The sequence below is a fragment of the Oxyura jamaicensis genome, chromosome 4 (assembly GCF_011077185.1).
Source record: "Oxyura jamaicensis isolate SHBP4307 breed ruddy duck chromosome 4, BPBGC_Ojam_1.0, whole genome shotgun sequence".
NCBI classification, from domain to species: Eukaryota; Metazoa; Chordata; class Aves; order Anseriformes; family Anatidae; genus Oxyura; species Oxyura jamaicensis.
The window spans coordinates 8,029,443-8,056,273 of NC_048896.1; the positions used below are offsets into that span (position 1 = coordinate 8,029,443).

Genomic DNA, 26,831 nt, shown 5'->3' on the forward strand with positions numbered 1-26,831 from the left:
TACTTTGATCCCCAAGGCTGGATCTCATCAAAGACTGAAATCAGGTTTGTTTGACAACACCTATTTTCCATTAGCAATGTTGACAGCATTAATTATATTCTGATGCTTTAATTCTTTATTATTGAAATCACACATCAGTGATAGTCATTATTTTGCAAGGGGTTGATGTTATACTAATCAGCTTGCAGTTAACTGGGTCATCCCACTCATTTTTTTTTGGCTGTGGGCACACTACCACTCTTGTACTGGAGTCTCTGTGATCTGCCAAGATTTATTTTAAACAAACATGAGCAAGCCAGAATTTCTCAGCCAGCTTTTTTAGGACTCTTGGGTGCAAGTTATGTGAAAATATTTATCCCTGTTGTATATTGTTTAACGTCTTCCTTGGTTACTAATGGACTGGAAAGGACTTCATTGTCCTCAAGTGATCAAGTACATCATCTTGCTGCTTTGCAAAGGCAGAGCAGAAATAAATATGGGAATCTTTTGCCTTTCCTGTGTCATTATTAACAGTTTTATTCTCTCCATTTTGGAAAGGGCTGGTACTTATCTCGGGAATACTTTTGTTTGTACTGAACTTTAAAGATCTCTCGTGTTAGCCTGTCACATCGTGGTCTCCTCTGTTCTCACGGATACATTCCATGTTCTCTCATTCCACAGATACAGCCCCCAAATCACAAGGAACGGAGCGAAAGCTCACTCTGGCAACCATGAGGTGAAGATGAAAAGTCCTGAGCCAGTGATCAGCCAGATTATTGACAAGCTGAAACACATCAACCAGGTTTGTTGCAGGCGTGCCAGCAGGGGATGACTCCAGAGTGGGTGGTTTCCAAATCAGTCTGGCCTCCCCCACACTTTCTTCGGGCTCAGCCAGACAACCCCGGGCGGCTCTGTTTTCAGCAGCTGGGTGGAGAGCAGGTGCTGCTTCGGCCCAGCTTGGTACCAGGCATGCATGGCAGGTCCTGATTTAAGCCCATGGGCAAAACAGGAGCTGCAGGGCATGCATGGTGTGGCCCTTTGGGCTCAGCCTGTTCTCAGGCACTGGATGTGTCCTTGTGGTACACTTCTGGTGGGTGCTCATCCCCGGTACGGTGCGAAGATGGAGCTTCTGTGATATCCGCAAGCACGAGGTGCTGGTGTGGGTCGATGTGGCACATGTCTGACATCAGCTCTTGTTGAAGTCCTCTTTGGCTTTGCTCATGGCTGGAATGGAGGGTCAGTTGTTAGTTTGCTGTATGTCCTTGGATGTCCGCTCCTAATCGCTGTTGAAGCAAGTTAGTGTTTAATGGGGATGTGGCAGAGCTGGATGAGACCCTCTCTGCCAGCCAGGGAGCTTCCTTCTCACGGTCTCAGACCTGGCATCGTTGCAAGGACAAGCAGCATCTTGTCTCTACCTATCATGCCAGGCCAGGTTAAGTCTGTGAAGCCCCACTGCTGCCAAGGGATTAAGTGACACCTCTGCACTGCGTTCAGTTGGCAATGGCTGTGAGCTGCGTGAGGGAAACTGCCTTTCACACAGTGTGACTGCTGCAGGGAGAGGGTTTAACCTCCCAGAGCTCTCCTACAGTATTGACTCAATCCAGCCCTGCCTTTGTCCCCCAGCTGGGCTGGGGTCTGGCTCTGGGCTCTGCTCTCTGTCACTGTGTAACTCTCAGAGGGGTTGTCTTCTAGTAGGCTGGCAGCTTGGACCTCTGTACTCTCTGGGAACACACAGCATTGGGGTCTTGCTGGGAAAATACTCGGGCCATAATGCTGTCTTTAACATGGTTGAGCTGCCCAGTCTCCCTCAAGAGAGCTTTTACTGGTGGGGATCTTGTCCAGGTTTGCTCCAGCACGATGCTTTCAGCAGCGGCAGCTTCCCGTGGTAAAGCCCAGCTGCACCCTGGCTGGTGGGCTGTGAGGGGTGATCTGCCTGAAGTTGCTGGCTTAGCGATTTTTCTGCTAACCTCTGCTTTCCTGCTCCTGCAGCTGCCAAGGGCTGTTGTGATAGCAGCTCCTGGCCGAAGCCCCGTGGGGCAGGCACACGTCACAGGCTGCTGGCTGGGAGCACTGGGGCCACTGGGACCCCAGGAGTACCCCAGTAAGCTGAACAGGCGATGGCAGCGCAGCCTGCTCTGCCTTCCTGCATGGAAAAGCTGTGCCATCTGCCCACAGCCTGTAATTATTAAAGGGGGGTGGAGGGGAGAACAGCACAATCAGCTCCCTGTTAAATGGGGTAGAGGGCAGGCTTCAACCTGCAGGTGATAATGATATTTTGCCGTTCACAGTGAGAAAGTCGCACCGAACAAAACATGGTTATTAGCGTACTTGAAACTGCTGACATAAAGCGGTTGTGAAATGCTGGCTGCCAGATTGGGTCAAGTTAGGTCTTCGCTGAACAGTTCATGCTGCTGAGGAGCTAAGCTTCGTGGAACGAGGGACCCTGGGTAAACACAACTTGGCTGAATGCAGCTGTTTACAGCAGCAGCCTGTCTGTGTCAGCTCCTGCTCTGAGAAGAATAGGGGTAAGTGGGTGAACATGGTCAGCTCAGTCATGGTCTTTTACAGCTCTCCCCCTTGTTCGCAGTATCAGACTGGAAAGTTGTAGCATTGCAGGAAGCAGATGAGTTGTTTTGCTGTTGATGGCATAAATTGTAAGAGTTTGAAAAAATCAACCCCTCCTGTAAAGTTATGTTTGAGAAGGAGGGGAATTGAGAATAAAATCAGAAGGAAATGTAAAGTGACTTGTGAAAGTTAGTTATGAACCTAGCTATTCATGCTGAGGATCAATGGTAAGCAGCTTATATACCGGTAAAGTAACTGTGGATGTTACTTAAATGAGAGATTTTGGGTGGCAGCGCTCACTGTCACACTTTTTTTCTTGGCCTACTGAAGTTTTGTGATCTGCTTCACATCTGGAACACATCTTGGATACTGAAGAGTAGGAAATGTGGAAGGAGCAACTCTGGATGACTTACAGTTGTTTTTCAGGTGCTGGCTTCAGATCTGGGAAACAGTGTGGGCTCCTAGGCTCGGGAAGGGTGAAAAACTCCCTATCTACCAAACATGATGGTTTGAAAACATTCAGTCTGAGGGTTTGCAAACATTCAGTCTTTTTGGAAAAAAAGAGTTCTTGTAGCGCTTATAGTTCTGAACTGGTTTCCCATGTGACTACCAGTATATTATTTGTCTAGCACAACTTAATGAAATCCTCCCCGTTTTTTTTTTTTTTGTTTGTTTGTGTGTGTATGTGTGTTGGAGATGCAGGTCAGTTTTCATTCATATGGGTAGACTCAGGAACCATGCTAATTGGTGCAATTTTTGTTAATAGTTCCGCAGCATTTTCTTGTAGATTTTTCCCAATGTCTGCAACTTGCTGATGCTTTGGCTTCAGTTTACTTCAGGCTGCTCATACTGCTGAAAAATGTGTGTTCTTTCATCAGTAAACCAAATTTTCAAGTTTGCGTGGGTTTGGTGAATGTGTTGCGTGAGGGAGGAAATAATGCTTGCTCAGTAGTTCTTCTCAAACTGAATCTGTATAAGTGTATGCATATATGAGAAATTCTCTTCAAACTTTTCCAGTTTGAGAATTGTGGATTAGAACCAAATGCACAGTGACTGAAAAGAGTACAGAAAACTTAACCCGTAGAGAAAAGGGAAGTCAAAAAGTTTGCCAGGTTGTTTTAGCTTGGTCTAAGCATCTTTTATCAAGCTAAGATAAATAAATGAATGAAGCATGGCTGTCTGAGTGGTGTGTTGTCTCAGGTCAGTTCTTTCTGGATGAGTCACAATCACTGGTGCCTACTCATCACATCAGAACTCCAGACCACTTTTTTTCGTGTGCATGTGTGACTGTGGGTGGTGCTATTTTTTTTTTGCATTGGTGGGCGAGATGGTTTGTTATTGCTGTATTGGAAGCAAAGATTCCCTTTTCAGTTCTGTTAGATGTCTACCAAGTTGTGATTTGAGTTATTTTTGCTCTGTGTCCAGAAGCACGAATAGCCCATCCATAAATATTAGCATTGTTATCTCAGCTGGGAGGCCAAGGGTCGCCTTCAGGAAAATGACTTGGAATTGGTTCCTGACTTTTATTTCCCAGAGTGGATGGGGTCTGTTTCTGGCTAGAAGGGTTTTCACTCATCCCACACATGAAACTATATTGGAAGTGAGAGGTTATTCATCGTGAGCACAAGGTCTTGCTCAGTTTTTTTGTGACTTGATAGCAACCCTAGGCAAAAAGCAGTGTGCAAATGAGTTATTTCCTCTGGCCACTCAAGTTTCCCCTTGCCACGGGGATGGCTTACAGATGGGGATGAGTTCAAGTTTTAATAGATATGTGTGGAGGTGGGAGCCATCGTGCCTCATGCCCCATGCCTTGGGTGCTCTGCTCCGTTGGTGACCTCCTACCAAGAAAGGCTTGGGAGAGCGGACCTGGGTGATGCTGATGCAAGCATGCGGCTGGGATGGAGACTGTAGGTACTGGATCAGCTGGTGTGATGCTCTTGGATCTCCTTTTTTTCTCTCTCTGTCCTCAGCTTGCTTGTGCACTCTCTGCTGTGCTTTCAGGGCTCTGACACCATTTCTACCCAGATGCTTTCCCCTGTCATTACTGCACTTACCTGCAAAGCAGCCCAGTGAGCTGGAGCAGTAGCTGTCCCTGTTCTGTAAGTGGGCAGATGAAGTGAGGAGGTGACATCCCATACAAAGTTTGTGACAAAACAGCATTCCTAAAGATTAAGCTTGGGCCCATTTCTGATTCCTTTCTACAGTTAGATAATTCCTGTTGTTTATCATAGGGCTATCTCAAAGAGGAAGAGCACAGTTTTGAAAGAGGAGGGGAAAAAATCCACTAAAAATGAAGAATAAAATCCATAAAAGGAAAATTAAGTGGGGGAGATGGACCTTTACAAGATTGAAGGGTCTGGAAACATATTGTACATTTCCAGACACTGGAGTTAAGGGCTCATTTAGAATATTTCAGATATACTGGAGTTTGACAGTTCTTTGGTTTCCACATCAAACAATCTGTAATTTATTGCCCTGTATAGGGACTGTGTTTTTATCATATTGCATATTCTCTAGCCAGAAATCTAACTACCATATAAGCTCTTGGAAAAAAAAATATAAAAAAAACAACCCTTTGGGGACTGGAATCCAGGCAATATGCTTTCACAGACCCTGAGAAACCAACTTTGATTTATTTCCTTGGAAATAGGGGGAACACACAATTTCTTAGAGCATTACGACTGATTCCACAGGGCAGGATCTTGCTGCCTTTCTTCATGTGCTCGGTGTAAAGACCCAGCCCTGCAGTGAGATCCGTGTGAACGGGCCCTGCGCTGCTCTTCGTGGGGTTTACAGGAGGAGGAGAACAAAATTTTGAAGTTTTATGAGGCAGTAAAACACGGAGCTCTAGATGGAGTTAAAAAAAAGTAGGCAAAGAAGGGTGAATGACTGAAGACAAAATATACTTAGTTTGCAAAAGCATGTGCTGGGGGTTAAATAGCTATGTTTGAAGCTGGCTTGATCAACCAATATATCCAATATTTGTTTGTAGATTTAATGGCCTGTTTCTCGGAGGCCTTACTGCTGGGAGAGGGCACAGCGGAGGTCACCCAGAAGTTAATTTGGAAAGAGGCCAAAAGGCCACAACTTGATTGAATCAAATGTAAACAAAATAGGCCTGGGAACAGCGCGATGCCCAAACGCGTCTCAGGCCTCTCGCTCAAAATACAGAGCATGTCCGAGCACTGGGGACCAGCGATGGGGGGCCACTCTTGGGCAGCAGAGGGTCAGATCTGGTCCCTGCACAGAGAAACATGTCACTGGTATGGAGGCGGCTGTCCTTGTGGGGTGCCCCAAGAGCTAGCGTGTGGAGGCGGCTCATCCTGGTGGGTGCTTCCAAGGGAGTTGTCAGGTCCCGGGAAAAGCCTTGCCAGGTGCTGTCCCAGCTGGCTCAAAGTGGGGAAAACCATTAAGTCTATAGTGGGAGACCCTGGGGAGCTGAGGAGTTTTCAGGACTATAGTTCCCCTTCAGAAAAAATCCGTGACTTTGACAGATTTGGTGGAATCATGTCTCTCCGTGGCCCATTGGGCTTTGTGAGGTTTATTATTCCCACCGTATTTTAATTCCCTAGCCAGATAAAGCAGCATAATAATTAGAAAAATGCACAAACTACTAGATTGTTAAACGAAGTGATACATAATGCTTGTCACTCGCAAATACAATATTTAAGTTGCACCAAAACGGGTCACTGTTGGCTGATTTTCCACTTTCAAATGTAGTAAGTTAACACTACAGTATCTGAAGCACTGGATATGTGTAATATAATTTATCAAGTCCTCAAAAGAAAAGTTAATAAACACAATAATTGGACACGCCTTTTGTTCAACATTATTAAACAGTTTGTAACAATTAAGATATTAGAACCACATGTTGTTGAAAGCAACCAGACATTGCAATTATTTCTTACTAAGGCTATTAAATAAAATGACAGAGAAGATTTTTATTTTAATGATAAATGCATTTTGGAATGGATCAGCTAATTCCTCTTTTACTGCACAAAATAATCTATAGCTCCACCAAGTCTAGGCCTGGTATTTAAAGAGTAACAACGTTGTCCTTTTGAGCTGTGCCTCAGCTCTTATTAACACACCACTGTAAATGCTCTTTTGCAGCCTCCAACTCCATATGGAAGTGGCAATTACAGGATTTTCCCTGGCCAGTTAGATCAGGGGAAGTGTGACCCTCTCTAACTAGAACATAATTAAATTTTAATGTATTTTATTGTTTGGAAGGTTTTTAAATCCAAAAACATTCTTTCCCTCCGTCTTGCTTTCAGCATGAAGCACTGCTTGCCCGCGCCAGCTATCGTGCGTCAGGGCTGTATCTGCAAACATCCCTGCTTTATCAGGTTTGTTGTGGGAACGCTGTATCCGCAGGTCACCCTAAATGGGTTTTCTTTAACAGCCCGAGATTAATTGAACTCGGTGTTTGTGCGTGTGTTTTTAAACAGACGGTAACTGGCTAACTTGTAATCTGGGCTCTGTTTGCTGAAGTTTCTTGCTGGTTTTACATATGGTCTTGCACGACATGGAGGAGCGTAACGGGTGCACTGTTAAGCCCCATGCTTTTACTGCTTGCGGCAGTTAAATTTGCTGTGGAATGTGAGGTATTTCCCATTTTAAGTAAGGAAAGGGTGGTAAATAGTCACATTTCTGGCCGTGCTCAGTGATGCTAGAACCTGGTTGTGCTTGAGGACCTGAGCATCTCCCAGGTGCTGAAGTTACTACTGCTGTCTGCTACTGACCTGTTGTTCTTATTGAAGGCAGTGGCAAAACTGTCAGCATTCTAGAGGCCCCATATTGGCTGTTTTTTGGATAAAATAATTAATTGTAAGATTTTCCTCAGAGCACCCAAGTCCTTTGGTCCATCCCCATGTGTACTTTTTTTCTTATTTCTATGTAGTGTACCTCACCTCTCTATGTAGTATCTCACCTGTACTTCCTTTCTACTAATGCCACTTTCATATCTAGTAGTCTCTTTGCTCACCAGTGGTGTTTCACCTCTTATCCAGCATCAGAATGGGTGTTTAGCTTGGTTGTGACTGTAGGAGCAGCGAAGTTTTCCTGTGCAGCAAGGAAATCCAGCACGCAATCCAGCAAGAATGGGAAACTGGGGTGGCTGAGCTGGATGGCTTGGTGTTTTGGATAGCTTCTGCATCAGTTTGTTTGGCATTCAGAGCATTTAGGTAATATAAATAGCATTTTATTGCTCTCCTTCCCTGAAATTCCCTCATTGCTGTGGTCCTGTGTAAGAAAAGGGATTCAACTTTGCCCCTGTGGCTTCAGCTCCAGGGGGGATCGTGCAGGGAGGCAGGTGCCTCAGGTGTGTCCTCCAAACAATGCGGTGGAAATCAGCTGGGGAGAAAAACACCTTTAAAAGGGATTAATTTTCCTTTGAGTCCAAAACAAGCAGCTGATGCACAGTGGCGCTTTAAAACAAACACCAGATATCCTGTACTGGCACTGGAGTTTATCCTGTTGCAGAGGGAACAAACCTGGAGGAATCCTTGTGTAGCAAAACAAGTGGATCCATTGATCATTGATACCAAATGAACAGTTAATTACAGTTACTCTGGGCATTGCTAATCATCTCAAATATCAACTTGTGCTGTGACTCAGCCTGGTAATGTGATCAGTAGAAGATGGCCAAGGTGGGTGTCCTCTCCAGTGGTCCCTGGCTGACCATGAACGCCCATGGGGCGGCAGCAGCAGGTCTGGTGCTGCCTGAGGGCTTCTCAAAGTGAGGGTTGCTCCCTCCTGGCAGAAGTGATGGCCCTCAATCCTTGGCTTTTGCCAACAGAGGCACTTTCTGTCTGCTGAGGGGTCTGGGGGCAGGTTTTCAGCAGAGGGCTGGGAAAAGACTTTTCCCAGCTCCTTTTCTTTGAAATTTAATTACAGTAGCAAAGCACACAGCCCTGTCTGGAGTTGGTGGGATGACTGGTAGGTCTCTCATTTTTGCATTTCTCTCTAAAATTTGATTTAATGTCAAGGTTTTTAAAATGTGGTCCAGACAGAGGATTGGGATTGTGGGAGCTAATCTTCATCTTCCAGAGCAGGCCTGGAAGGCAACCTATGGTCGTCTTGGCCGCAGAACAAACCTGATTGCTTTGTTCTTTAGAAAGAGACTCACTAACAATAATGTTACTTTTGATTCCAGCTCGTGGTGTGTAACCACGTAGCAGCCACATTGTCGAGGGAGGGAGGAAAAAGCAACGATGTCAGATTTGCCTTGGGCAGGTTGGGCCAGCTCCATCACGAATCCTGCTGGCTGCTCTCTTCCTGCAGGCTTCAGGAGGCTGTTCTGGGAGCTGCGCTTTGGTGTGCACGAGGTGTTTGGGAGCTGTGCCACCTGCAAGGGCCCTGCTCAGACCTAGAGCTGTACCCGTGCACCAGGATTCAGGGAGCAGGAGCTGCTTCTGGGACCTCTCCCAGTGCTCTGTCCCACCTTGGAGGTAGCTGCCAGCATAGACTGCTGCAGCCCCTTGAGCTTTCAGCCAAGCCATGATGCTGTCAGAAAGTGAAAGAAGTTCTGTACGTTTTAGGTAATGAATGATTTGTAATCTTGCTCCTTTTGTTACACCTGCTGACAAAGCAGCTGTTTGTAATTAGGCAGGTCTCTGCTCTGGCAAACCCTTTCCCTTGTCAATAAGGCTGCTTTAACCTGTGTGTGTCGGTGTATGTGTAAATAACTATCATGGCTCAGGAAGACTTTGTCAGTTAATGCTGTTGCTCTTTAAACTTCTTAGCTTGCTCTTGACATGTAACTAACTGCAAAGGCCAGGTTACATTTTAGTGCTCTCACTGTTGTAGCGTGTGCTGCAATAAATGGCCTTTGCGGCACATAAAACTTGAGAGCAAACAGGGAAGGTTAGGTTGCAGCAATATTTATTGTCTATGGCCTTGCTTGGCTGTGTTGTGAGGGAACAGTATTTAAAAGAAGAAAAAGTGCTCTACTGTTTTTTTCTGAGGACACATGTAAGAAGATGCTGTCTTGTGGAGCACTGTCAGCAAGGGGAACTGAGGGACAGCTGGCTGAGGATGGGTGTCCTGTAATCAAGACCTGTCATGGTGGGCAGGAAATTACTTTTTATTCTTGGCAGAACCCTTCAAGTGCCTCCTGCCTGTGAGTGGGGAAGGAGTGCGTTGACCTTTTTGGGCAGCGCATTGCTTCTAAACATGGAGGGTGAGACTTGTGTAGGTACATTTCAGGGCTGCCTCTGCGAGTGTTGGGTCTCTCTGGGGGAGGGTATAAAGTCACCAGTTTTAAATCTAATTTAAATGGTGAGCTCTGTCAGCTGGTGGCTGTGCATTTGTGTGGGAGAATCACCCCAGGGCAGGACTCCTCTTGCCTGCTGCTCTCCCCAGGATGCTGAAGTTTGCAGGCTCTGCTTTAGGTGGATACTTTAAATAATGCTGATAAATTGCACCCCAGTTCATCAGCAGTGTCCATGATGGACCCTGGATGTTTCCTCTTGTTTGTAGGCCTATCCTAGGATGCAGATCCTAGTACTGACACTTGAAAAGCTGTGTTTCTGAAGTTAAATATTCTTCCTCTTTGGGTTTCAGAAAGCAGCAGCTGTACTCTGAGTGCAGAGAAGTGTGGTGACCTTGCCCAGGAGCCAGCCCAGCCATCAGCCGTTAATTAGGGACCATGGAGGCTGGAGACCCCCCGTTCCTGGGATTACTTCTGGTCTGGTTTGTCTCAGTCGAGTGCCTGTTTAATGTGAAGTGCATAAATACTTGTGGCAGCAGGGCCTGGGGCCCTGGGCTCCCCGCTCCAGCTGGGCGCCTTCTCCAGCAGTGCTGGCCCCGTCCTGCCTGAAGAGCCCTGCTCCCATGTCCCAGCTCTGCCTTCTGCACAGGACTGATGGACAGAACAGTGACTGGCGGATGGCAGAGGTGGCCCCCAAGCTCCTAAGTGCATGTCCAGGGCTCAGCAAGGCACCAAGTGCTGTGGTGCATCCTCAGGAGGGAAGGCTGGCTGCTCTCTCTTCCCGTGGCAAATACCCCCAATCTTGTTAGCGATGGGTCTTTCTCCTGCTCCATGATTTAAGTCTCTGCTGAAATCAACAGCTCAGTAATTACCCTTGCACTAGGGTTCTCTTGTCTGCTAGTAGGTAAGTGGCTGGCAAGGCGGTTGTTGGTCCCCTGTGGCAGCCCTGTGGAGCTGGGGATGCTCAGCAGGGCTGTTTGCAGTTGCTTTCTGAGCTTTCGGGGCCTTGGGACAAAACAAATGCAAAACTAAAGCTAAAAAGAGCACCTGGGAGGGCAGGGTACCCCTTGGGGTGGCAGTCATGGGGAGGGGGTATTCTAGGAGCAACCTCTGCACAAGATAACATTGTGCACAAAAATGCATGTTTTGATAATTCCCTGTCTGCTGGGAGCTTCTAGGGAAAAAGGGGAAGCTGCTGGGACAGATTTGTTTGTGGAGTGGCAGAAGGAGAAGGGGAAAAAAAAACCCTTCCGACACAGCTCTCGGCTTGCTGTTTCTTACCTGGTGCCAAGGACGAGATGTCTTCTCTCAGGCAGCCCTAGCAGACGTCGCTGACAGCCGGAGAGCAGCCACGTGTGCTGGAGCCTGAGCCAAGAAGAAATCTCTCAGCCGCTCTGATGTGAGCGGGGCCAGGCTGGCTGGCGGGTGGGTGAGGGTGGCAGGGACCCACACTGTGCCGTGTGCCTGCCTCAGGCATGGTGGTCCCCCTCCCAGAGAAACGTTTTTAGCAGGTAGCTCAGGGTACGATAGTGGTACAACACCAACCCATCTTCCTAGGTGCTCTGGTGTGGGAATGCACTGTCCTGGAGCCCAGATGTGTGCTTGGTTGAGAGGTAAAAGCACCACTCTCATGTGCATCCACCGTGTGTTTTTTGTACCCACCACTTAAACTGGGCGCTGGCCTGTGGTGGAACATCCTGACCTCAGGTAACAGGCTGAGGGCGCCTTCCTTTGAGGCCATCTCTGCTTTGATGCCTGAATGACGTGATGGTGATGAGGTGGTTGCCTCCACCTCTCTCTCTGTATTGTTCCTTGTGCTCCTGCTCTGTCACTGCTTGTTGTCTGATCTTTTATCTCCTGGTGACGTATGTTTTAGGATTTTCTGAGTGCCTTTTGGATGGCATTGCAGGGTTCTGCTCCAACACAACTAAACAAACATGGAAAATATGGATAATAGCAATGGATAGGTCCTGGCCCAGATAGGCTCCCACACCCCTCCTTTGCTCAGTTGCCAACCCCCTGAGGGGTGGCTGCTTGGCAGGTGGACAAATTGGACCATGTTCTCCTGTCTAGTGATGCAGAGTGGATGGCCAGGAGACGGGAAGTCATCTTCTACTGTGGATGGTGGTAGGAGAAGGATAAACTTTGTTGGGGAGAAGGAGCAGGAACACGGTATCAGTGAAGAAGTAGCATGGGAAGCAGTTGTGGCATACATTGCTTGCAGCTAGCAAGGAAAGAAGCATCTTTGCAATGCTTTTTCTACCCACTGGCTCTGGTGGGTGAACATTCCCTTAACAGGCATAGATGGGTATCTGCCTGCTGGGGACATCACTCTGTGACCCCCTTTCATTCCTCCAGGCAGTCTGAAAGCCCACTGCAGTGCTCGTGAGATACCAGCTCTTTCCCTCATGCAGGTTTAACAGTCCACCTGTGGGATTAATGTGGTGGTCTGCTCTCATTTATCCAGATACAGGTGTTGTCAGCACAAATGTTCACCTGGGTTGTACACCCAATGTCCTCAGTGAACCGGTGATGTAGCAGGAGGTGCTTTTGTACAAGTGGCACCAAATCTGGAGCAGATATGGGCCCTGTAGCAGAGACAGAGCAAATGATGCAGGTCAGCCCAGCAAAGTGAAGAAGAGCTGCAGTGTTTTTGTGTTGTTGGTTTGCTTTTTCTACAGAAAAAGAAAAAAGAAAAAAAACTGGTAACATGTAAGAGTCCTGTTCTGGCAGGAAAAGATTCAGACAGACTCCATCAAGGTGCTGGAACATAATCTACTACCTGATGCGACTGCGTTGAAGTTAATGATTGGTTTGGGAGTTTGAAAGAGACCTGTGTTTAATGGGAGTGGAAGGAGGTCTGTATGTAGGAAGGGATGGTGAAGTGATGGTTTGTGATCAGGAACACAAAGGAGAAGAAGGAACAGCAGCTTCTCACAAGGAGCATTTCTGCAGCATTGGCATCAATGTGGGGCTCGGGGCACAAGCTGGGAGCAGATGGGGAGTCCCCAGGTCCTTAGCGGGCTGGGCTGGACCCCAGGGCCCCACTTGGCACTGTGCTGTTCTGGTCCTTCTGATTGCTGCACAAAAACAAGCCATACATAGCTGCATGGGGAAGGGGAAGGAACTGCCCGTAAGGTGAATGAGCTGGTCGTAAAGCCTGGGTTATCTCTTCTTCGTGTGTGCCCTGTGATGAACGAACATTTGTTGGGGTCAGGGAAGTGGCACCTCCCGTACTGAGGGAGAGCAGGCAGGAGCTTGTCCTGGTGCCAGTGCGGGCTTAACCTGCGCGGTTGCAGGAGCATCCTGTCCCGGGCACCGGCCAGCAGTCACCAAGCTGCAGCAATTCATAACAGCTTGGCAGCCCCTTCTGCTGCTGACAGAGATTTACTGTCCAGCGTGGACTCATTTTAATTACTGCCAGCATTTAGGGGTCTTTATCTGTCTTCTTTTACCCATAGGGATATTGTCAGTTTTGATAGCTAATCTAGAGTGAAGTTGATGATCCATAAAGTAGGGCAACCCTTTGGCCAATAATTCAGTGCTGTCACCAGCTTCTTTGTGCTATCAGGAGAGTGACCAGAAAACCTGATTTACTGACAGCTGAGTGTCTTCTCTGCAGTCTGTGAAGGTAGGAAAGGGGGTCCTGCTGTGCTAGTGGACCCAAGGTGAGTGTCATAGGAATTCTTCCTATTCCAGGAAACAGCATTTTGAGGGGCCTACTAAATATAGAGTGAAATACTTCTGTGTCTGGAGAGCACGATACAGACTTTGAGCCCTCCTTGCCCTGAGCAGGAGTGTGATGCTGGCAGGGACCTGGTCTGCTGAGTATTGCTTCAGCAGTGCAAAACCTGAGGTGGTTTTAAGCAGGCAGCACAGGGAAGTGCAGAATTTGCTTTTCAAGCAGCTGATAAAACAGCTGACATGCCCAACACAATGTTTTTCTAAGCACTGAAAATGGCTTTTCCAGGTCCAAAGCCTGCTTCCAGGTTATTAACATTTGATTAGCAATTGCTCCTTGTTGTGCTGAGCTTGAAATAGGAGTACAATTAGGAACAGGTTTCTTTGCTTCATCTGCACTGCCAAGATGTATCCAACCAGAAGGGCCATAACAAAACTGCCAGTGTGACTGTCCTGCTGCTGAAATGGGCTCTTCTGTCCGTGGGCTAGTGTTGTTGGAAGGGCAGCGATGCCTGGCTGTGCGTGCACACATGCACTCAATCTTGCAAGGCAGAAGTACAGATCCTGGTATTTACAATTTACAAAGCTTTAAATTCCCTTATTTTTAGTGGCATTTGGTACTTAGTGCCAGGGAACATTGAATTTTTCTGTAATACGCATTGTGTTTTGTTGCTGTCCAAGACAGAGAAAGCTCTCTAGAGCTCAGAAAGAAGCAAGTAAAATTGATGCTATTGATGTTGCATCAAGTTTCGGCTTGTGCATGCTCCTGTGCTGCCAAGGCAGTCTGTCCACAGAAGGGATGGAAAGGAACAGAGCTGGGAAATAGGAAAGCAGAGGGGAGGGCATCAATGCATCCAATGATGACGGTTGGTTAAATAATAAAGGTAATATTTGCTAATAAAAGATAATTCTTTCCATGCTATTTCTAGGGCTAATAAGCAAAGGAAGTGGAGAGAATCGATTCTCCCTGTTGCATGCTTGTGCGTGATCAGGCCACAAAATTCAAAACACATGAGTTTTTGAAAAGTCCACAACTTTAGGCTTTTAAAATGGGTTTCTTGCCTTGATTCTTGCTTGCGATCAGATAATGACCTTTGTAAGCAAAACAACCCCAGCTGTATTTCATAATGGGAATATACTTCTGTACATTGTAATGAGCTGTTAACAGGGAACAGTATCGTGTGAAAATCTGCACTTTTCCCATGATGCTGCCCTGATTTAAAAGCCACCTATAAATTATTCAGTGTTGCAAATTTAAAGGGTTAGGATTGGCTGTAAGATATATCCCCACCCCCCACCCCCCCCCGACAATGTTTTCAGCAGACTGGAATTTAAAATGGAAAAACCTGACCTACTGGGAATCTCAGGGGTTGTGTGGGAAGTATGGAAGTATGGTGGCCTTTGTGTTGGGTGTCAGAAAGCATGTGGTCGGAGTAGGCGACTTACATAATGCAAGGAGAAAGAACAGCGTTGCTCCTTCAAAACTCTTTCTTACCAAGGCTCCTGAAGGATGGCATCCAAAATTTTGTGGACAGTCCTGAGCTGGTATCTTGAGTTGAGTTTCTGAAAGGTTTCTAGCAGAGCCAGAGGTTGGCTTTCACTGCTGGGTTTGGTTCCCGGGGTCCTCTTCATGATGCAAATCAGTACATAGCTGGGCATCCAGAGAGTTTCTGCAGTACAGCACTCTGGATGTGGATGCTCGATTATTAAATGTATATTGCAATTCTGAATATTATTTTAGCTGTGAGATCAGTCTCCATCCTCTCCAGCTTTTTAGGTTTGATCATATTCCAGAGGCTTACTAAAAACATGTGAAGAATTTCAGTAAAACTCAGTGGAACACTTTTATTAAATTTTTTCAGTCATGCAAGCTAAATTAAATGACAGCTCTGTCCACCAAAAGATTACAAATATCAATCAGACTTCCCCCCCTAAACTTATGAAGGAATTAAATGCTTTTCTAAAAGTCTTCTATTCCCCATAATAATCTGTTTGGCTGTTCTATTTACTTTACATATTTTTGAAGTATGTTGAAAGGGATGATTTCTGCCCTAAAGGAGCACAGTGCTTGTATCTTCGTGCCGATATTTTATCTGAATTTGTGGGCACAGTTTTGGTATTGCTTAAATTGATATTTGCAATACTGTGAGCATAGTTTCCAAAATGAGAAAACGGCTATTAAACTACAGTCCAAGGAACACAATGTTGATTTCTTTTTGGAGACAGGAGATTAATGATAAAAAGTATGTTGCAGCTCTCACTGTTTATGTTAAAATTGGAAAAACAAGACCAGGTGGCTCAGTGGGCTGGTGGGGTGGTGAGCTCTGAGTGAAGTGGTTGTTAAGAATGAGGAGTTATAAAGATTTCAACATACGGTGGCCCGTCCAAATCCAGCTGAGTCATTACCCTGCGTTGCTGCATCTGTTTTTGTCTGGTCACTGTATGGTTATGAATAATTGTATAAATCATGCTGGGACACCCCAGGGAGCTTTCCTTGCAGAAATGCTCGGCACACTGTTCTGATCTGGCTTGTTTTTTGAGCTTCAGGGAGACCACAGGACAAGCCAAGGAACAAATATTTATATGGAAATCAGCTGGGACTGCCTGGCATCCCTTGTGCCAATGCCCTTGTGTCCAGGGTGGGGGCATGATTTAAAAGCGTGAGCTTGGAAGTAAAACTGATGATGTCTGAGCTGGTGGAACTCATAGTCAGGAGCAAAGGAGGTGCCCCACGTGTTTCTTTCCGTGGTTACTGTGCAGATGGGAGATGAATGCCCTGCAGACACCTCTGAGACATGTGCATGCGCGCAGACTCCCACAATTAGCTCTCTCGTTTACGTTGGATACATTATAATGTATTTTTGCCATTATGGTTTAGCAAAGAAGAGCAGATATGATTGTAAACTCTTGCAGCTGGGTGAATTGTGATTAAGTTAAAGCTATCTCACTGTTACATACTACTTTAGTGATCACTGGACTATGTATTTTCCTGCCTCTTACTATAGGCTTTAAACCACAGGACATGAATAAACTGTAATGTTAGGGTAGTAGTCGGTTCCAGTTGCTATTTAAGGATGGAGAAGCTATGTTCAGCCCACTGAATATAATTTCATGAAGCATGTAGACCATGGTGGAGGTTGTGTAATGGTAGTTGATCATGGCTGTGGCTGTGGCTCTGGCTGTAGCTTCGTGGCAAACAAGGCCTGCATGGGAATCATTACATCTAATTTGGCTGCTTGGGGGTGGCCTTTCAGCAAAAGCAAACCTCCTTTGCCTCTCATTTTTTTTTCACTGCTTCCCTGGATCATCTTCTTTCTGTACCATTTTGTTTCCTGAAGGAATTTACCTGGTCATGTTTTGCTGCAGCACATCCCCTCTCCTAGAGGAAAGGTGCTGGCTGAGACAGTGAAGGCGCGTGCTGATGCCCAGACAGGTTTGCAGGACTGAGAATGTCTCGATGCCTGCAAGTATTACCACGCCCATTGCACACCACAGTCAGCTTGCATTGGCCACATCCACACCTTCCCTTCCCCATGGCTGAGGATGCTGCACTTTCTCCAGATGGTGCTGTAGACTGCACAGACTGTTTCAGATAAAGCCAGGTTAAAAGCCAGGGCTTCGCTGGAGCCCTGTGAGTGGTAACCCTGGGTTGTGGTGTGTAGAGGGGCTCTGGTTATATTCACGCTCAGAGGGCTCCAGGGCTGTGCTCGTGTTTCACGTTGCTCCCTCTGCACCCACTTCCCAGCTGTGCCATGCAAAGGAAGGAGCAGCACAGGGTGGCCGCCAGCCACTGTGTGGAGACATGCAGCTTGTGAGGCCCATGTGGCATTTTTCAGAAAGTTCCCATTTTATTATGGCTACAAAGGCTGAGAAATTAAGCTGCTAATTTTTAGCATAAAAAAAAAAGAGTAATACAAGAAATACTCAGTAATTTCAACGTTTGAAAACAAACAATTGAAAAATTCTGGTTCCCCCACAACCTCCTCCGCCCCTCCCACTAAGCTTATTAAATCTGAAAATATCCGAGAACTTAACTCTCTCTTCTAGAAAGTTCCTTAGGACTCTGCTGTTTCATGTGAGTAATGAAAGTTATGCTGCTGACATGTACGGTGAGGTCCCTGCTGTTTTGCTCCATGCCTCAGATGCAGAAGTGAGCATCCTGTAGCCGCATGGTTGCGGTCCCCTTGGTCCATAAGGGGCTTTTTTGTGTGTTCTTTTTTAGTGGTTGTGCACTGGGGCAATGAGCCCTAACCGGTATGTGACACCTTCATTATATTTTCAGCTGATAAACTGCTCCGAGGAATGCTGCTAGCTCTGTCATTTACCAAGTCGTTATTTACAGTGAGCTTATTTATTGCTGAATTCCTTATTTGCAGCGTGAAGATGTGTTGCAGGATTTGACAGGCGTTGTCTGTCCATGGCACGTGGCTGCATGAACCATGGTGCTTCTTTTGCGTTTGGGCTCGATGTCCTTGCCCAAAAGGTGTGTGGTAACTGGGGGGCAGTGCTGCTGCAGCCTGCGGGAGGGCTGACAAGGTGTCACTGCCAGGAGTGGGGTACAGGTCTCGCGGTACCATGGCATGTGAGAAACACCAGGCTCGGCAGCAAGAGACAGTGCATGACGTGCCTTTGAGCATGATTTCCCTGAAAAACATTTCATAAACACTGGGGGCTTAGTTTGGAAGAGAGAAATGCAAAGAGCGATAAGGCCTGAGCAGTTGCCGTGCTTGGTTTGTGTGAGGTCTGCCCCGCACTACGCCCAACTCTGCATTGGCTTTGCTTTTTTTTGTGGTCATGCAATATTCTGGGAAAGGCCTGTAACTATCTAAATAAAATAAAGCTCCTGAAGAGTGAGTTGGACATTCTGAGCCAAAGCCTGTTGAAGGCCACGGAAACTCATCCCCCGAGCTTCCCTGAGTGTCGGGGGCATGAGCTGCATTTTACCTCCTAACGCGGGTGTGGAGCCAGGCTATCTCTGGTTCAGGGTGTGTGGGCACGGCCGGATTGCTGCTTGCTCTGAGAAGAAACATCAGGTTAATGCTGCAGTTGCCAAAATGCTTATGGTGGTGCTGGGGTGTCCTTGTCCTCGGTTGCTCCCTGCTATGGACCTGTGTGGGTCTTTATCACCCAGCTCGGAGCCCCTGCAGGGCTACAGGATGCTTTTGGGGAGGGGAGAAATGCATCAGGGAACACCCCCCCACACCACTACCACCTTTTCTTGCAGTGTCCTTTTGTCTTCTGCTCATAAAAGCATGGCTGTGGAAAGGGGGCAGACTGCTGCGCGCCCAAAGGAGAGGTTTGCTGTGTTGCTTCTGCCTGCAGGGCACGGCGCGCACAGACAGCACGGCCAGGAAAACCGAAGTGGTCTCACGTCGAGCCATTTGTTTTTCATTATGCTATGCTACTCTAATATAAACAATAAGGTATGTGGACATTGTCGTGGACAGAGAGCCAGATGCTGAAAGCATTCCTCCAAGGCTGTATAAACTTCAGCAGCTAAATATTTTAGGAACTGTTTTCTAAGGCTAGCCTTAATAGTTTAAAAATATAACCTAGATTCCAGATATTAAAAAATGCCTTGAAAGGCACGCATATTGCTGCAATAGATGGAAACAACTAAACCCCTGAAGTAAGCAGAAGGCTTCAATTTTGCAATATCTTCTGTTAGTTATCCTTTTCGTTATTTTTCTTAATACTGAGATTAAATTCAAGAAGGCTTTTAACAGTGTAGTGGTAGTGATAGAAATTTTCAGCATTTATTAATGGGCTGACTCACACTTTCAAAGTGAAGCTGGGTTTATGATGAAATAGCTGGGTTCTTTTAGCAATAGCATAATCAGAAAAGTCAGTGGGAAGAGGAAGCCAGTATCTTAAAGATGTGTCTAATCCTACCATGCACCGTGAAGGGGCAGCATTGAGAGCTCTCACCCGTGTTTGAAAGCAGTCCTGACCCTGCATTCAGTGGAGGTATTCAAATCTTCATCTCAGAGATGTGCAACCTGTCACGATTAGTTAGGACTTGACTTTAAAGCACTGGAACTGTTTTTCTGCTTGAAAATACCAGAGTTGCTTTGTGTGGATTACAGATTCTGTCACTGCTTTGCTTTGCCTAGCAAAGTTAAATCCTGCCTTAATCCACTGCTGTTAGAAAGCTCATCTCCACAAGCATCTTCAAAAACACATCAGGAAACGTGAGAGCTTTGGAAGAAAAGCCTGGCCGTGGGGGAGGATGTTTGTAGGTGCTCCGTCATCACTGTGCTGACTGCCTTAGGCATGGCTATGCCAGGACAAGGGCTCTTTGCACCTCTGAGGTAGGATTCGTGATGTATGGGGCTGTCCTGGTTGCCCAAAGTGGTGTCAGTGCCCCTGGAAACGTTGAGGGCATTACTGAGCCAGTACTTCTGGCTGAGATTGAGAGCAGCTCTTTGTTTTATTTTCTCATGTCCACTCCATGCTCTGCCAAAGGACTGAATGAGTGGTCCGTCAGTGTAAGTCTTCTCTGGATGTGGTGGGCTTGATTTTCTGAGCTGCTCTTTTCTTGCAGATCCCAAAAACTTAGACTAGCATCCTCTCTACTTCAAGAGTAAAGAATGAGATTTTTAGGTTATTTTTGTGGGGCACCATACGGATCTGAGAGATCTGTCATTTCTTTTCACACGTGTTACTTCTCAGATAGGTGATAATCCATGACAGCCATGCACTGTTGTCTTCCAAAAGATTGCCTTATATCGAATTGACAACATGAAGACCCATGGTGGCATAGCAGGAACTAAGCCAGGGGCTGAGTTCAGCTGCCCCCTGTATGTGAGTGGGTGAAGGATGCTTGCTTCTGCTTGCCCTTGACCACTGACTGCAGCTCAGCTGCACCAATTGCTCCTGTGTCCAACTTCTAGGGGAAAAGATGAGCTTCATCTTGCCACTAGTTTTTGTCATGACAGCAGGACTCAATCTAGCTCAAGTCTGTAAATGTGTTGGCTGCTGACCCCCAGGCTTCGGTGGCTGGTAGATGTCCTCCAGCCTCTGGTGCAAGGCTCACTGGGGAAAAGCCAAGGATCAGAGATACTCAGTGTGGTTTTGTTTCCTCCTGTTTCTTCTACTGAGGTTTTGTGTGTGGTTTTGTCCATGAATGAACCTGAGCTCTTCAGTGCTTTGATACAAGGCATGCACTGGGGTCCTGGCTCACCATTCTGGCTTCACCCAGTCCTGTCCCCTTCTTGTCACCCAATCCCCCTGCAAGTGAGAGATGAAAAGGTAGGGAGGGTGGCAGAAGCTCATAAATGACTGTCACATCCTGTCTTTCAGCTGCTCAAAGGGATGGCTCTGCCCCACCAAAAAGCCATAGGCAAAACCACGGAGGAGGAGGAGGAGAGCGGAGACTGCGATGATGAAGATGACTGCAGCAGAGGCTCTGGGGATGGAGAGCTGCGAGTGAGGAACCAGCTCCGGTTCTTAGCAGGTGATGGGGATGGTGGTCCTGCAGCGGCTGTCCCTCTGGGGTTTGTAAGACTGGGTGACAGCACGAGGAGCTGCTCAGCTTTCCACTGCCATGGCCCAGAGGCTGTTTGCACTCAGTGTCCTGCTGGCTAGCCTAAGTGCTGCTGAGACAGCAGCTAGAAAAGTGATGCTGTTGCTTTTCCAGGTGAGTTTTGCAGGGGTGTGTTGAGGGCAGCCTGGCTGTAGTTATGTCACCGTCTTCTCTCATTCCCTCTGCTGCCCACACTTGTGCGTTTAAAGGTGAGCTTCTCTGCTTTGTGGAGGGCTTCAGAAAATCAGTAAAGATGGCTTGACTGCAGCAAAACATCTTGGTTGTTTCTGATATAGGGTTTAGAGACCTAGGGTAATTTAAAAGCTTCATTTTTCAGAAGTGATTTAGGTACTCAGGAGCCTAAAATTGCATTGACTGTCAGTATGATTCATGTCTTTGGTTGCTTTGAAAATGGCTACAAAGCATCCTGATGCTTCAAGGTTACATTATTAGTAAGGTCAGCTATATTATTAGTAAGGTCATTACTAGTAAGATCACCCAGTCACCCACTGGGAGGAGGAAGTCAAGGTCCATTTGCTACTTGGGGAGTCACAAATCTGTTGGTGTGTGCCTTCTCTCTGACCCCCTAACTGCTGCTGTCCTCCTTCTGACTCCGTGGAGCTCAGCAGCACTGTCTGTTGTGCTCACATGAGCAAGACCAGGCTGCTTGAGGCCACGTCCATTGTGGATGTGTGGTGTCTGCTGAACGTGGGTCTCCGGCTGGGGGTTTGGTCCAATTAATGCTGGTTCCAGTGCTGTGCTTTGCTCTTCGAGAGACCAGACAACTGAACCTGGATAAAATCAGCTTTACTGCTTTGAAGTTTAAGAGGCAAATTTGGGCTCTTAAACGAAGCACAGATGTTTATAAATTCCCTTCCATTGGTCTGGGATAATTAAAATATCCTTAATGAAGTGAGAGCTGAAATATTAAATGCCAGTTTCATATCAAAGATTATTGACACATTATGTAAAATATATAAAATACATATATTCAAATATTGGTTAAGGGAGGGAAAAGGCTTTTTAAGTCCTCCAATCCAGGTCTGAAAGAGAAATATGTAATTCGGAGAAGGATAAAATGTCCTTTCTTTCATCCAAGAACTAAATATCAAAGTGTATGTTAAGGAAATGCAGGTGATCCAGATTGTTCCGAGTTGAGAGCAGAGATACGTGTTTCATTTTCCATGATCTTTGTGTCACACTTCTATGCTATTTTAACATGTTTCTAATTTCCTCTTATAGCTTTCCTTATAATATCATCAGTGATCTCTGAAGCTGTGTATATAATCCTTTCTGCCGCCTTCTGTCTCTCTAGGCTAGTTTAATCACTGTATTGATCTCCCAGATAACCTGCCTGTCTAGCAATTTAGACCTCTCTTGTCACTGTGGTATGTGAACGAGTTATATGTAAAGAGGGCTTATCCTCCCTGTACTACTCTGCTGGAGGGTGTTTGCTGCTGACTTTGCTACAGATTGGGTAAACATTAACTTTACATAGTGAAAAAGCAGCAGTGGCCTGGGGCATTGTCTTCTCATCAGGTTAAGCCTCTCAGGCTGCTAAGAGCACTGGGCTTGACCAGCACAGCTTTTAGGCACTAGCTGGCCTTGGAGGACATGTGCTATGCCATCATGGTGGCCAGAGAGACTTTCTGGATCTTCCTCAGTTGAGCATGGTATTTTGTGTGTGTGTTTTGTCTTAGAGCAAAAAGGCAAGTTGATCTGACAGTGGCAGAATCATATTTGGTTGGTATTATATATAAATTGTGACTCTGTTCAAGTTCTATGTTGGAAACAAGCCCAGGAAAAGTTGCTGATGGTGTGGAAATACTCACTTTCAACATTTTGAGAATATTTCTTTTCACTTTGAAAAGGGTATTTTTCAATTAATTTTTTTCCATCATATCATAAGTACATAAGAAAATAAAAGGGACCAGAAACCATTCCACATTTCCCCCTGTTCCACAAATTCTAAATTTTAGGTTAGCATGCCGATTTGAAATGATGCCAGGCTTTGAAATCTGGAAATACTTTGTGAAACAAACTTTTACATTTAGCGTGGCTTTATCTCCCTCTTTCCCAAGGTGGTTACCCTGTAATAGAGACACAAAGGACTGGGAGCGTCTGGGATTGAGCTGCTGACGGTTCCCTGCTTTTATCCTATGCTGGATGCTATGCAGTGCTCAGGCAGCAAGGCAGCTGGATGGCCAGCAGTGCATGTGTCCTAGCATGGTGACCAAACAGGCAAACCCCCTTCGAGCATGTTTCCCTGCTGGTCCTCAGGTTTGCTGCAGGGGAATGCATCTGGGTGCTTTGCTTTCTTTTTCTTAGAGCTCTGGTTCAGCTCAAGAGGAAATATCCCTGGCCCTGTGATAGCAGCAGAGAACTCCTCCCTCGCTAAGGGTTGACTATGCCTTACAGATGGACTTGGCAGGCAGCTCTGCAGCGTGCGTCGTCCTGTTATCCAAGGGTAACAGGAAAAAAATCATGTGGTCCTGTGAAGTGAGGTTGTGGACTGTGTCTGGGCCACGTGCCCCAGGTTCTTGGCCACGTGCCCCAGGTTCTTGGCCCTGCCTTAAAATCTCATTTGTAATGGGATCACTCTATAAGATAAAGGCTTTAACAAGGCACATAAACATCGTGCTGCCACTGAATCTTTGCAGCAAAGTGGAGTGCAAAAGGATGTGCATCCCACTGAATGTCCCGTCAGCGACATGGGGAGCAGGAGAGGTGGGTGACTCCAGCTGAGTGCAGGCAGGCGCTGCATCTGCCTGGAGGTGAAATGAAAAAGTTGTCAGTTTGCCATCTCAGCAGCCTTTGCATGGGAAAGCTCAGCACTGTCTCACCCAAAATGGCAGGTCATTTGGATAGTGCGTCTGTCCTGGCAGTCAGACTTTCTCCTGCTCCCTGGCACGGGTGCCGCCAGTCCTGCCGGGTAATAACTGCAAGCAGCTGCTCGGTGCTGGCCTCAGCAAGGTGTCCTTCCGAAGGTTTGGAAAACGTGGAGACTAAAAAGGAGCAAAAGGAGGGAAAAAAAAAAGTCTTGAATACAGACTAGTTTTGATTTATCGCCTGTTGTATAAAATGTAACCTTTGTTTCCTATTTATAATGACCCTGTAATAACTGGACAGTCAACTTAAACTTTAATGATTTAAACATACTTGTAAACTGTCAAGTCAAAAGTTTGTGAGTGACTATAAACATATGTTGGTGAGCGCTATATGCTAATAAATTCATTATTATGTTGCCCCAGTGGGAAACATGGAGATGGCAGACTTTTTTTATGATAGGTCTTTTATTGTTTGTCACATCTGCAACACATTAAGGATTTTGAAGGCAGATAATGTTTACAATAAGAGGAGGATTGAAAGCCTTCCAGCTCAGTGAAGAGCGCTTCCTGTTTGTCAATGGAGTAACCGTGGAACTGGCACCCTGTGCACGGAGCTCCAAAAATAGAGATGTGTACATACGCACGCATATATTTATGCCACACCAATGGCAAATCATGCCAGCGAATAAATTATAGTATTTTCCCCCAAATTGCGAGTCAGTGCAAATGTATTCCAGAATCTATGATACAAACATGTCCTCACACACTGCTGAAATCAGTCATCCTGCACCACGTACCCAAAGCAAACAGAGCCTGGGGAAGCTGGCGCTTCACTGCTGCTCCAGACAGCCACCCGCTAATTAGCTCACCTCCGGCGTTCTCGCTCAAGATGCCACTTATAACTGACAGGCCGGTTGCCAGGAAGCCTGAAAATAAAACATGGGTGCTGGAGACGCTCCTGTGCTGAATGGCTTTAGCAGGGGCTGTGGGAGAGGAGGTGCAGCCTTTTCAGGTGGTTTGCAAAGGTGGTGGTGGATGTGGTGTCCTGGGCAGCTTGCAGGCTACTGGGGAGTTTGTTGGGATGAAAAAGGTGCCTTTAGTGGCAGGAGCATCACCCAGGAGCATCCTGAGCAGTCCAGCAGCTGGGGTCAGGGGAAAAGGGGAAGATTTACCCTTCCAAAATATCTGTGTTAGGCAGTAACAAAAGTTGTCTTGGGAACAGATGGATTTGGCAGAATTAAGCAGAAATAGTTTATCCTGGGAAGGGAAGTTGGCCTCATCCCATGAGATGTATAAGGATAGATGTATGCAATAAAGATATATAAAATGGCTTGGCAGCGTGTGTGTGTAAAACAGCTCCCCTGCCTGGCTGTTCGTGCAGGTTGGACAGCAGGGACTGTTGCCTTTCTCATCTCCCTTGGTTATTTATAAGGGCAGAGAGAATTTGCAGCTCGAGCCCCATTGCTGGCGCATTGCTCAGAAAGCACCTTGTTTCTGCACCCTGCTTTCTGCTGTGGCTTCTGCTGCCCAGCCAAGCTGGTGTGTGGTTTTCCAACAGTCCATGCTGTACCTGGGTGCTGGATGAAAGTCAGAATCAGCACCATGTGTCCCTTGCTTTTCCAAGTTCTGTAACTTTAATAGCTTCTGCCTTGTTTAGCCACTGATGTGTCCTCTAGGCTGGGTCATCTCAGGAAGTCTTGTCAAATTTCTTTGGTTGTGTTCCTCTCATTACCCCCATTTTCTCCCAGTCTTGTTTCTGGACATCCTGGGAATCTGAGTTCCTTCCATCCCCATGCTGTTGCAGGGAACAGGAGATGCTGCTGCTGCCATGGCATCTGAATTTATTTTCCATGAAGAGCACCAGGCTGGTTGTCTGTGGTCAGAGAGGGGGTGCCGGGCAGTGGCAGCACTAGAGGCCAGGCAGGGTCAGTTTGTTTGCAGCCCTCGTGGTTTCTACAGCCCATTCCTGTGGGAAGATTTCCTTTAGAAGTGGGTAATGTTGGAAAATGGTTGTCTTTTTGGCCACCTTTCCTGCTTGGCGGGTGTATCTGCATATAAAGGACAGCGTGGTGGATGCACCAAGGGTGCTGTGAGTGCGTGGGCATCTGCTGGGGCTCTCACTGCTTGTGCTTGGAGGCAGCCCAGCGGCATTTAAAATATTTACAAGATCACCTCTTTGGATTCTTTATTATGGCAATTGTTTCTCTGTAAATGCCTTCAGGGTGCCCGTATCCGAGCTGCAAGTATCTGCTGATGCTGCTCTGCCTGATTTAGTGCCGAGCCCGGACAGTTGGTTCATTTGGATGTTTATCTGTCTGCTGAGAGAGACATTTTCAAATACCCAATTTACTCCAAAATACTCCTTCAGCAGGTGGAAAATGTCCCTGTCTGTGTGGATTCTGCTGACAGTGTGGGGACACATGGCTGTTGTGCCTTCCTGCTGTACAGCAGACAGATCTGTTGCAGGACCTGTTACTGTGTGGGGCTCTGCCCCACCTTCAGCAGAGGTGCCCTGTCCTTGTCTCCTGTGACTAGGTGAGCTGTTCTGGTTTGAAGCAGTATCCTTCTGCTATTTATTTTTTTCCTATTCTAATAAAAGCTTTAGGTCTTTTAACTGTATGTTTTGTAGCAGCAACTTTTTTTTCCAAAAGTCGGTGCTGTTGAATGCTTGACTGAAGCAAGGATAGCAGAAACATGCTGTTTTACAAGACATTCATCCTGTCCCAGGGCAAAAATCTGACAAGGCCGAATGTCAGCTAGATTATCCTGATGGAAGAGCTGGAATTGTACCAACTAAAACAGTGCAATAGCTTGATTATTGCTTTTCTATTTCAAGTGTTTGTGTTTGTTGAAATTTCTCCTATTAATGAAAATTTGGTTGGAAGTCAAGAATTCTTTGTCGCTGTTCAAATACAAGCAAGAAGATAGAGGGGGGGTCATGCAAAGCAGTTGGCTGAAACTGTAACTGAGTGTCAAGTTCACTAATTCACTTTTGAAATCAACACTTTTTTTTTATTTTTTTTTTTTTATTATTTGACAG

The 26,831-nt window shown here is 46.5% G+C and overlaps 1 protein-coding gene across 2 annotated transcripts in view; it reads left to right on the forward strand.

Moving 5' to 3' along the window:
- GPC3 (glypican 3) overlaps positions 1-26,831 on the forward strand; it is a 145,465-nt gene that overhangs the window by 97,628 nt on the left and 21,006 nt on the right. Inside the window, exons 6-8 of one of the 2 annotated variants that reach the window (XM_035325486.1) lie at positions 661-781; positions 20,741-20,894; positions 23,045-24,214. In XM_035325486.1, the coding sequence (XP_035181377.1) occupies positions 661-781; positions 20,741-20,894; positions 23,045-23,094 (325 nt within the window). In that variant the 3' untranslated portion in view covers positions 23,095-24,214. Of the gene's footprint in view, positions 1-660; positions 782-20,740; positions 20,895-23,044; positions 24,215-26,831 lie in introns of those variants that run through there. The other variant, XM_035325485.1, reaches the window with a different exon arrangement.